This window comes from Fusarium oxysporum, chromosome VI (genome assembly GCF_013085055.1).
Source record: "Fusarium oxysporum Fo47 chromosome VI, complete sequence".
Taxonomy (NCBI): domain Eukaryota; kingdom Fungi; phylum Ascomycota; class Sordariomycetes; order Hypocreales; family Nectriaceae; genus Fusarium; species Fusarium oxysporum.
In genome coordinates, this window is record NC_072845.1 from 2,426,991 (window position 1) to 2,438,528 (window position 11,538).

General features: G+C 50.6%; 4 protein-coding genes across 4 annotated transcripts; 2 read left to right on the forward strand and 2 right to left on the reverse strand.

Moving 5' to 3' along the window:
• Nucleotides 1-594: 594 nt before the first annotated feature.
• FOBCDRAFT_226178 (EF hand associated-domain-containing protein) lies at nt 595-3,237 on the forward strand. Its single transcript, XM_031186369.3, has 2 exons — nt 595-1,072; nt 1,184-3,237. The coding sequence occupies exons 1-2, from the start codon at nt 1,063-1,065 to the stop codon at nt 3,055-3,057; spliced, it is 1,884 nt and encodes a 627-aa protein (XP_031037504.1). The 5' UTR covers nt 595-1,062; the 3' UTR covers nt 3,058-3,237.
• Nucleotides 3,238-5,026, reverse strand: FOBCDRAFT_163659 (mRNA capping enzyme-domain-containing protein). Its single transcript, XM_031186367.3, has 2 exons — nt 4,986-5,026; nt 3,238-4,921 (listed from the first exon to the last, which is right to left on the reverse strand). Exon 2 carries the CDS (start codon nt 4,795-4,797, stop codon nt 3,364-3,366), a length of 1,434 nt encoding a protein of 477 aa, XP_031037502.1. The 5' UTR covers nt 4,798-4,921; nt 4,986-5,026; the 3' UTR covers nt 3,238-3,363.
• Nucleotides 5,027-5,498: 472 nt separating this feature from the next.
• On the forward strand, nt 5,499-7,534 carry FOBCDRAFT_185259 (26S proteasome subunit RPN7-domain-containing protein). The gene is made up of 3 exons (XM_031186366.3): nt 5,499-6,159; nt 6,230-7,035; nt 7,094-7,534. The coding sequence occupies exons 1-3, from the start codon at nt 5,701-5,703 to the stop codon at nt 7,290-7,292; spliced, it is 1,464 nt and encodes a 487-aa protein (XP_031037501.2). The 5' UTR covers nt 5,499-5,700; the 3' UTR covers nt 7,293-7,534.
• A 212-nt stretch (nt 7,535-7,746) lies between these two features.
• Nucleotides 7,747-9,549, reverse strand: FOBCDRAFT_42210 (pyridoxal phosphate-dependent transferase). The gene is made up of 2 exons (XM_031186364.3): nt 9,070-9,549; nt 7,747-9,019 (listed from the first exon to the last, which is right to left on the reverse strand). The coding sequence occupies exons 1-2, from the start codon at nt 9,458-9,460 to the stop codon at nt 7,968-7,970; spliced, it is 1,443 nt and encodes a 480-aa protein (XP_031037499.1). The 5' UTR covers nt 9,461-9,549; the 3' UTR covers nt 7,747-7,967.
• Between the last annotated feature and the right edge of the window lie 1,989 nt (nt 9,550-11,538).

Here is an 11,538-nt window from a genome sequence, read left to right on the forward strand (position 1 = left end):
TAACATCTTTGATACTGTCGGTTGGCCTTCAGAGGCCCCATACAAACTGTGTTGATGTTTCCAAGCCTTTACTAGCACCAGTATAAACGTATTCAGATCTGTTGGGAATTGTCATGGCACGAGAAGCATTAATCGCGCCACTCTATTATCCAGCGAATCCTTCGATCGGCTGAACATCAATTTGGATGTTCTGAATGAGACATATCACAGACGGGTCAGTGAGAAATATCCAGTCGATTGCATCTTTGTCTAGTTTACCACCAGTGTTAGACTCACCCTATCACATTAAAAGAAGGGTTTTGCTCATTTCTTACTCAAATGGTTCATCTTAGCTAGATGTTCGACCAATATTACTCTACTCGAACCGAGCACCTACCTAGCAGGTCGGGCGTCAAGTGATGGATGAGTTGTACAGGAACCGAGAATAGGCGCCAACTTCCAGGCGGTATCAGCCTACCATCATCTCCCAGGACCTGGCCTGTGGGGTCATTCATTCCCTGAAAGCTCAGGCTCGTACGGTGGCGGCGGTTCATGACAACACACTCACTGAAAGCGGGACGCATCTTTAATTGATCGTCCCTCAAACCACCCAATCCTTGCTCGTCGCGTCACTTCTTTGTCTGCCATCAAACTCCAATTTTAGGTCTGGCACTTGGTTTGAATTAGCTGCATATTGACTGCTGTACCTATTTTATTCCCTTCTCTGCATTGATCTGCTGTGCTTTGCTCTGCACCGCTCTTTCTGTCTTGTCTTGTCTCGTCCTGTTTCTCATATAAAACTGAGACATGGCCTTCTCTGCAGATCTTCTCTGCAAGACTCTTTCTTTCGTGGCACTATCCAACTTTGATTGTCCCTTGAGCATCTCCAAATAATCGCCATATCCTCCAATTTGACCAATTCAACTGCTGTCGCCTCCGCTGTTGCCGCCGCTACCATTGATTCATTCCCCACGATCGACCGACCGAACCCACGATATCAGCAGACCACCGTTCCGTTCCCTCTTGGGCATGGAACCTTAATGACGACATACTTTCACCAAAGACTCCGATAATACCTCCATCATGGCCGCCGGTACGAACAACCTCCAACTAACTTAGCTCCAACTCCACTGCGAGCTCTTCAATCCAACAACTGTCTATAGCCATCACTACCTTGCTCAAATGACTAACCTTCCTTGCGCAGTGCGCATCTGCGTCTGCGGTGATGAAAGCACCGGCAAATCGAGCCTCATCGCTTCTCTCGTCAAAGATCAATTTGTCAACAACAAAATCCAGCCCGTCCTTCCTCAAATCACTATTCCTCCTAGTATTGGTACTCCCGAGAATGTCTCAACAACGATCGTCGATACCTCAGCTCGCCCGCAAGACCGAACTACATTGCGCAAAGAGATCCGAAAGTGCAATGTCATCCTCCTCGTCTATGCCGATCATTACAGCTACGAAAGAGTAGCACTGTTCTGGATGCCATATTTCCGATCCCTCGGTGTCAACGTCCCCGTCGTATTATGTGCCAACAAATCCGATCTGGCTGGTCAGGGTACCACACCTCAGGTAGTCGAGGAGGAATTGTTACCTGTGATGGCCGAATTCCGCGAAATCGATTCTTGCATCCGCACCAGCGCCCGAGACCATCGAAACGTAAACGAAGTCTTTTTCCTTTGTCAAAAGGCTGTAACTCATCCGATTGCCCCTCTATTTGACTACAAGGAGGGGCATCTCAAGCCTCTGTGCGTTGATGCGCTGAGGCGCATATTCTATCTTTGCGACAAAGATCAGGACGGATATCTCAATGAACAAGAAATGAGAGACTTCCAAGCACGCTGCTTCGATAAACCTCTAACAGCGGACGATCTAGACAATATCAAACTCAGTATCTCGAAATCGTTGCCCACGTCCGATCTAGAAAAAGGCATTGACCTGCCAGGATTCCTGCAATTAAATAAGCTTTATGCTGAGAAGGGTCGCCATGAGACTATCTGGATTATCCTTCGAAAATATCACTACACTGATAGTCTCAGTCTCGAGGACAAGTTTATTCGACCCAAGTTCGATGTTCCAGAGTACTCGTCGGCCGAGTTGAGTCCTGCTGGTTATAGATTCTTTGTGGATTTGTTCTTGCTATTTGACAAGGACAATGATGGTGGTCTCAATGATCAAGAGCTCGAGGCTCTGTTTGCCCCAGCTCCAGGGCTTCCCAGTTCCTGGACCGACTCGTCGTTCCCCTCCTCGACTGTAAGGAATGAAGCTGGGCATGTCACTTTACAGGGCTGGCTGGCTCAATGGAGTATGACAACATTTATCGAACCCAAGACAACTATTGAATATCTTGCATATCTTGGGTTTGAGCCTCCGAATCCCAAGGAACCCATCACCGCGGCACTCAAGATAACCAAGCCTCGTAAGAGAAGAAGACGTCCTGGTCGGGTTGAGCGTAACGTGGTCCTCTGCTACGTTCTTGGTGCATCAGGAGCAGGCAAATCCGCTCTCCTCGACTCATTCCTCAACCGCCCGTTTGATGGTCTTTACCATCCGACCATCAAGCCACGCCGCGCTGTCAACAGTGTCGAGCTGCCTGGCGGAAAGCAAGTGTATCTCATTCTGGAAGAGCTTGGAGAGCTGGAGCCTGCAATCCTTGACAACCCGGCCAAATTAGATGCTTGCGATCTTATTTGCTACGCCTATGACTCGTCTGACCCCGACTCGTTCTCGCATATCGTTGATCTGCGGAACAAATACACGCACCTTGATGAGCTCCCCTCAATTTATACTGCTCTCAAGGCCGATAAAGACAAGACCAACCAACGCTGCGAGCTTCAGCCAGATCAATATACTGCCTCACTCAATATGAGCCTGCCGTTACATGTGAGTGTCACCTGGGGTAGCATCAGTGAGCTTTTTGTAGCTTTTGCAGATGCCGCTACAAATCCTAGTACAGCTTTCCCCAGGAGCAATGAGGAGGGGCCTGATCGGACCAGTTTGTACATTGCGTTGGGCGCCACGGCCTGCGCAGGCGTTGCTGCTCTGACGATATGGCGGCGAGCAACGAATGCTCTTTAATGAGTGTCACAGTTGAGTAGATGTTCACCGGGCCTCGGCGAGTTTGAAAGAGGAGTTCGTTACTTGGGAAGAGGACAGGCATTGCATAGGAAGGAGTTGAAACTCACCATTCAGAAAGAAACATGATACCCAGCTCCATCGAAAACACATTTATCACATAGATATATAATCAACAAACATCGTCTTTCCTTATTTTGATCGACTTGCCCTAGGGATAGTGGCGTCGTTTCTCTTATATATGAGCCAAACTCCTCAACACCAAGCCCATGATACCACCCTCAATGTGTTATACCGGTACAGAAATTATTAGACCTTGTAGAAGCAGAAACCGACGTAGAAACTAGCAGCTTCCATCTCCTCATCAGATACCAGAAGAGGGCCTCCACCACGCTCCCGTACGCCCATGCGCTCGCTCAGGGGACCAAGCTCGCGGTCATCCTTCTCTGCCTCCCAGATTTCAGGAAAGGTGCGGTGAAACTGCAACTCAAGGTTGTAGTCCTCAGCAAGAGCACGGAAGGCCTCCCAAGGTACCACGTACTCAGGCACCTCCTCTACGGCTTCGTCTAGAAAGAAGTTATATTTCCAGCCGAAGGCAGGTCGAAAGACGCCATCGTCAGGTGTTTTTCCCGGGAAGCGCACGCGGTAAATCGAGTTACCCCATTCAGCAGTTGGTTCCTCCTCGCCCTCTTCCAGCTCGCCATCCTCTGGCTCTGTTTGTTGCGGTGTTGTCGAACCATCGCCGTTCTTTTCTTCGCTTTGCTTTGCTGCACGCTTGACAGCAGCCTCCTCGTTGAATTTGCGGACTCGCTCGCCCAGAACATCAGAATTAGGGATGCAGCCGATGAAACGTCCTCCTTTCTTGAGTGCTCCAGCGACGTTGCGGAGCATATTGCGCGCGTTCTTCTCCGACTCGAAAGCATAGTGCATAGAGAACATCATGCTGACAACGTCGAAACCTCGGCGATTCATGGGCGAAGGGTCGAAGCCGACTTGTTGGATGATGTCGAGGTTCTCAATGGACTCGCCGAAACAATCTTTAACGTGGAAACGAGCGTCGAATAAGCGCGGTGGCGGTCGTCGATGTCCACCTCGTCCGCCTCGCCCGCCACGGCTACCCAGTGTACGGTAGCGGTCGCGAGCTTGCTCAATACTCACGTCAGCGGGATCGAGTCCAACATAAAGCTGAATTGGCTGGGGAGCCTGCTGCCATTTGTTGAGATCGCCGCCCTTTCCACATCCCATATCCAGTACAAGTAGGTCCTTGCCACTGGAGCGTCCAGCTTCGCGCGAACCAGGGGTGTGGTCTTCATCAGGTGAATAACGCTGAATGATGCAGCTCTTGATCCAATTGTTGAAAACACGAAGCCCTTTGATCTTGCTGTCTCTTGTTCTCCAGTCGCGACCACGCTCTGGTACGTTGTTGTAGTGGTGTCGCACAAGGTCACTATTGTTTCGGATCCTCTCCTGTTCAGCTTCGGCGGCTTCCTCAGCAGCAGCTTCGCGTTCTCGCTCGAGTTGGCGCTGTCGAATGGCTTCACGCTCAGCCTCTGAGATACGCGCACGCGCACCGGGGCGCTTCAGCTTTCGAGGTTGTTCTGATGGCGAGAGGGCGCGCCGCTTTGCTGGCTGAAGTGACTTGGCGTTGTATGGTTGGGGTAGATCATCTTGAGGTTCGTCGTTGGCAGGGCGTTTGCGGTGGTTTCGCTCATCGCCGTCGTCGCGATCAGAGTCTCTGCCCATTTCTGACAGCTTCAATCGTGCTTTTCGTGATATATGTGTCGATTGATATTGCAATGGTAGATGCGAAGTTGGATGTTGAAGTTATTGGATTGAAAGGGAAATGGATATGATGCAAGTTCTGTATCTAATCTCAGTGTTGCAGTGGTGTAAGGGTGCTTGGACCATGCGGTCCAGTCGTGACAGCCTACCCTGCACCTCTTGGTTTTCTGCCGTTGCAACTCAATGAAATGATAACTTATTAAGTACTCTGTATCTACAGAGAATGCTATTGCCTTTTTACATTTAGATCAATCTAATGTCATGTTAGTCAGGCTAGGCTAAGTCAATAGGAATAGGAAGAGTATCTCGCCTAGGGAACTAGACAAGTTGGCAGTGTTGTATACGTATTTGATTGCCAGACTACTACTACCTCAGCACTGCCAGATATAGTAAAGAATTGAGGAATTATTGAACACTTGACGGTACTCTGCTATGCAATTGGCTACCAAAGTATCAGGTGAGGCTGAAGCACGACCTGAGAATTATCACTGTGCAACTCATTCTTACCAATTCCTTCGCTCAATCAGGTGAGCTTGGTAAAAGTTGAGCTGAGTGCTCGAGGTACGTACCAGTCCATCAGTGCGTGTCCTGCTGGAGCCTTGCAGCACAAAGCCGCCTAGAAGACCCCCACTGTCGCCTCGCCATCCAATCCAATTGTCATTGGATTGCTGTACCTGCTCAACACCAAGCTCTACTGACCTATCTCTGAGCTTCTCTCGTCATCCATCCGCCAAACCACAACAACATCAACTACAACAGCCAACAGCGAATAACGTCATCATCCTCGAGTTCTGGATAACTACCGATTTCGCACTCTGCGCTTAAAACAATCACACACTCTCGACGACAGCGACCGCCGCCATCATGGGTTCCGACCCCCAGTACGCGAAATGGCCATTGCTGCCTCTGTCGCAGCACGTTTTCACCCTCACAAACGGTTATGCCACTAAAAATGCGCAACAAGCCGCTGTAAAGGCTCTTCAAGATGCTATCGCCCAGGACAAGATGGCTCCTTTCTATCGATATCTGGCCCATCCACTCGACGGCGTCCTCAACACTCTTGGTGAGGGCGGCTCTTCCGCTCCTGGACGACCTCTCAGCAGAAAGTCCAGTCTTGTTGGAATGATTGCTACTAAGCCTGCCGCTACCATTATCAGTCTTCCCTGGGACGAGGCCCTTTACAACCAGCTGAAGGAAGATAATGATCGGGAGCTGCAAGAGTTCCAGAAAGAGGAGGATGACGCTGTTGAGCAAGCTGGTGACACCGAAGTCATGGCTGCCCAGGGGAAGCGAGCTGAGTTCTGGGCGCGTGTAGGAGACAAGGTATGTTTGTTCTCACACAGAAATTCAGGTTCTAGCAGCAAATTGAGTTCGCCCGCTAACACTCACCAAGGACAAGGCCATTGCCGCCTACGAGAGCCTCTCCGAAAAGACGGGTATCCTCGGTACCAAGATCGACCTCGTCCTCGCCATAATACGCATGGGTCTCTTCTATGGCGACAAACCTCTTGTCAAGAAGCACGTCGAACGCGCCAAGTCCCTCGTCGAATCAGGCGGTGACTGGGACCGCCGCAACCGTCTCAAGGCCTACGAGGGTCTGCACCTACTCACACTTCGCTCCTACAACCTCGCTGCGCCTCTACTGCTCGACTCTCTCTCCACATTCACCAGTTATGAACTCTGCACCTACTCCAACCTCGTCGTGTACTCCGTTCTTGCTGGTTCAGTATCCCTCAAGCGAGTCGATTTCAAGTCCAAGGTTGTAGACGCACCTGAAATCAAGGCTATTCTGGGTGATGGTGAGGACAAGCTTCTTGCTCTCAGTGGTGCCCTCAGTGCTGGCCCTGGTGCTGATGACACTACTGGTGCGAAGGCTCCTAAGACGGCCACCGCTGCTGTCAACCTGACCACGTTGGGTACCAGCACGGAGCAACCTGAAGCTGAGATGGCCATTGACTTTAGCCCTCTAGCGCTGCTCGTTAGTAGTTTGTACAACGGAAACTATAAGACCTTCTTCAAATCTCTGGCCGAGGTCGAGGAGCAGTTCCTAAACCAGGATCGCTATCTTCATGAGCACAAGAACTGGTTTATTCGGGAGATGCGACTTCGCGCCTATCAGCAGCTTCTTCAAAGCTACAGAGTTGTTGGCCTGGAGAGCATGGCCAATGACTTCGGAGTCACTGTTGACTTCCTCGATCGGTATGTCATACGTTACGCAATCTCATGAATGAACACAACCTGACTGATTCTCTACCAGTGATCTCGCCCGCTTCATCGCTGCTGGGCGTATCCCCTGCACCATCGATCGCGTGACAGGCAAGGGTGTGATCGAGACAAACCGCCCCGATGACAAGAACAAGCAGTACCAGGATGTTGTGCGACAGGGTGATCAGCTCATCACAAAACTACAAAAGTACGGCCAGGCTGTGCGACTGAGGGGTAGTGAGAGGGCATAAATGAGGCGATTTATTGATGAGGAAGCTGGTGCTTGGCTTTGTCATGCCGTAGTGGGGGATAAAGCGAAGAGACAGAGAATAAGCCCATGCCTTTACCTATTTACTTGACTGTACAGATATGATATGTTATGTTATGGATTAGACAAGCCATTGCGGTAATAGATTGGCTGGGTCCCAGTGAGGAGAGCCAGAAAAATGGGCTGATCTGATATTGCCCCCCTTCCACACCGAGGTGACAACTGCGGAGTTAGCTGCATGTGTTTGAATGATATGATGTTAAGCATACAGCTTAGAATCGATTTACCCCAGTCTTCTTCACTGGTACCTGCGCATGCAAGCAAGGGTCAGAATCGAAAGATCAACAGCACATGGCTACCCCGGATTTCTGTTATGTTCCGGTAGGTTTACAGTCTTGGTCGAGGTGGGACACGCCATATTGACATATAACAAAAATGCTAGATTGGTGAACTTCTGTCTATCCAATACCTAATAAGGCGCTAAACTATGCAAAATGATTTCTTGTTTGATAATCCTAGATTTTATCTCTTTCTCCTCCGCACGCCACATCGTCGCTCCGTGCCGAACCCCTGGGGCCCCGCTCCAAGTCCGGCTTTGCGAAAGGCGTAGCGGGGGTTCGACTCACGGTGATGATACTGCCCAACTGCGACTGATGCTTCATCGGTACTTCTCGAGGAACTCCTTGTGGAACTTCACGATGCTGCCAACCCACTCGGTGCCGGGCGCGAGGAAGGTCGTTCTGAAGTGCAGGGTACCCTCTTTCTGACCAAAGCCTGAGCCGGGAACGACACAGATACCAGTGGCCTCGAGGAGACGCATGCAGTAGAACTCATCTGGGCTTCGACCCTCTGCCTTGGCAGCCTCGGCGGCCTTCTCGGGCAGGTTGATGGTGGGGAAGAGGTACATGGAACCTTGGGGTTCAGCGCACTCAACTCCTTCCATCTGAGAGAAAGCCTTGTGAAGGGCGGTAGCACGCTCTTGAAGACCGGTGAAGATGCCATCGTACTCTTTCTTGTAAAGCTCGTGTGAGGGCTCGCCCGGCTTGGGAGGGTTGACCATCAACTCCACGATGCACTGACCAATAACAGGGGCGCAGAGCATGATGGAAATGAACTTGTAGATGTTGGCCTCAACCTCAGCATCGAAGTTGACAAGCTCAAAGTAACCTCCGCGGTGACCACACTCACCAACCATGCCCTTGGAGACACTGTGAAGAGAGGCGAGCTCGAGGCCGTCAAACTTGCCGGGGTTCTCCTTCTCAAGGGTGCGGAGGACAGCCTTGAAACTGTGGAACTTGCCGACAAAGACATTTGTCTGGTAGACCTCGTCGGCCATAACAACTAGGTTCTCCTTGTTGGCGAACTCAAGGACAGCACGAATGTCCTCCTCGGGAAGAGAGGCACCGGTAGGGTTACCGGGGTTGATAATAACAATGCATCGAACGTCAATGCCGTCAGCCTTGGCCTTTTCGTATGAGGCACGGATGGTGTCGACGTCGGTACCCCAGTTCTTATGCTCGTCAAGGAGGTAAGGAACAGCGGTGGCGTCCAAGAGGGAGAGAGTGGCAGTATAAAGAGGGTACTGAGGAATTGGAATAAGAATGCCGGTTTTAGGAGAGGCGCAGATGACGTTGAGAAGGGTGTTGACACCAGAGGAGGCACCGGCGGACAGGTAGATGTGATCGGGATCTGCAGGGAAGCCATCGCGACCTGAGACAAGTTAGTAACACAGCAGAAACAGATGCGACAGCAGAACCCACGCTCAATAAACTGGGCGATGCTATCGCGGATAGCAGGAACACCAGTGCTAGCACTGTAGGCACCAACGGAGCCGATCTTGCTCAGGAGGAACTTGGCGCGCTCGATCACATCGGTCTGGTAGCCAAAGTGCTTGGCGAGGGCCTCCTCGTTCTGAAGTAGTAGAGGGTTCTCGAGAAGACTGGCGACCTGGCGGAAGAAGGTGATGGGCTTCTGGTCGAGCTGCTGAGGGTTGCCAATGTTTGCAGAAATAACCTGTTTGAAGGGGAGATCGCCGGTATCGCCCTTTGCGATCTTGGCTCGGTATTCCTCGGACTTGACAGCAAGTTCACCACGAACGGCGTACTTGGCAGCGACGACTCGCTGGTTGATGTTCTCTGAAGTCAATCTCATTTTGGCAGGATAAGTAGAGAAGAATGAGGTAGAGGAAGAAGAAATCGAGGTATAAGGATAAAGGTGACGATGGTAGTGGGGAGTAGTAGTAGAAGCAGAACTTTTTGGCGGGGTGAGTAAGGGTCGCGGGGTAGATGTGGCAGTAATAGATTTACTCCAAGCGCAAGCACGGGGGCTAATCTTATAGTCTGTGTAGATACCAAAAAAGTCGAACGAGTTAGCAATTGAATCATCCAATATTTATAAACCAAATCAAGCAAATTGTCAGTGCTTTTGTAGGCCTGAGTTTTACGTCAAGGGGAGAGAGCAAGGTGAAGAAGTGAGGTGAGGTGAGGTAGGTATCAGACAAGGATGAGATAGATACCCGGTAAGAGAAAGGAAGAGGAGGGGGAGGAGAGGAGCATACAATGAGAGAGTATTACACCAGAACAACACTATTGTCGGTGTAAGAGGGTATCGTGAACTAGGTAAAGATCAAAGAAAGAAGAAACTCGACTGAGTCAGGAAGAGAGGGTAGAGCCTGATACAAATAGACCAGGCAGACAAGACGAGACGAGACAAGACAAGAAAAAGACTCGGCTCAGAACTAATGTCTAATAGAAATCCCCATGTAGACAAAAGCATGCGGACATGGTAGCAGATGGATGTTACTAATAAAAAGCAGAGCAAAGAAAAGAAAAGACCAAAAACCCTTCACTAACTAATCCACTCTCACCCACTCACACAACACACATCGCCATCGCCATCGTAACCTTGGGCCGTAGCGCAATCCACGTCTGGGGACGGATGGAGACCCGGAGTGGATGCAGATTGTGCTGTTGTAGACAAACACCTCAAGTAAGATCAAATCATGGGGTCCCCAAAATCAGCGCATTTTACTTGTGATTGCATGACCTGAGCGCATCGTCCATGACGAGGTAGACAAATTGAATGGCTTCAACCCAATCCGATCAACGGACGACATCCGGGGCGCTTTGGGGGAGAGCGTGGAGAGAGCGTGGGTGACCTGGAGACAAGCAAGGGTGCTCCAAATTGGACATTGGGGTTGATTTTCGAGGTCCGGAGCCGGGACCCCGGGAGGGCACAGACTCTCAGACTGAGACTCAGACTCATACAGACGCAACTGGCGCCGATTTTGGTTGCTGCACATGACCATGACTGGAATTCATGATATCCTCTCTCCCGGTCTCCGGGCACTTTGTCCGAGGCCATCGGAAGGCTCCGAATATTGATAACAAGAAAGAGATACACGGCAGCAGAATAGGTACTCGAGCTCCCGAGACCAGCCGGACTCTATCTCGGGTACAATACCGCTCTTCGGCATTCGCTCTCATATCAGAAGTGAAAAAGAGGCGGCTGAAAAAGGGCATGATAAAACGTAATAGGTTGAAACAGAACATGGATTACAAGGTGCAGGGGTAATGACAGTGCAGCTGCAACAAAAGCCATGAAAGACAGTTATAAGAGATCCAATCGAACGTAGTGCCTTGCGCCATATCTCTCGGCTGCCTTTCTTTGCCTTGTCTCCTAGATCATCTTCCAAGAGCACCTCGCTCCCGTTTCACTGGGACCGGACCGGCCCTGCAGACTGGGGCGCAGATGTATATAAAGCAAAAACACGCAATTGGGCGAGACGATAAAGAAAACCCAGAGAAATCTTCCATAGAAGTTCTCAGAAAAACGTACCTGAGGAAGCGGGCCGCAGGGTGCTCGCACATCGTTGACCGGGCTCGTTAACCTCGGGGCTAGCAGCCAACCTCGAAGATTTTAAAGGCGGCTGACATCGCAGCGTCTGGCCGAAGCAGACCGATGCTACGGGATTTCGACGGGCTAGCATTAGATGTAGACGCCAGGAAATAATATTCTGTGGTATCTTGTCCCGGGCGAAGCTGTGGAGGCGTGGAGCTTTGATGCGGAACGAAACAAGGGTGCTAGCTGCTGAGACGGTAGTTGAAGGAACTGCCGTTCAAAGTATAAGTACGTGCAAGAAGAAAAAAAAAAAAAACACCCAAGGATTAGAAGGTTGGGAAGCCAGAGACTGATTGTGAAGCGAAAGTTACACTGTTGTCTGGCCAGAT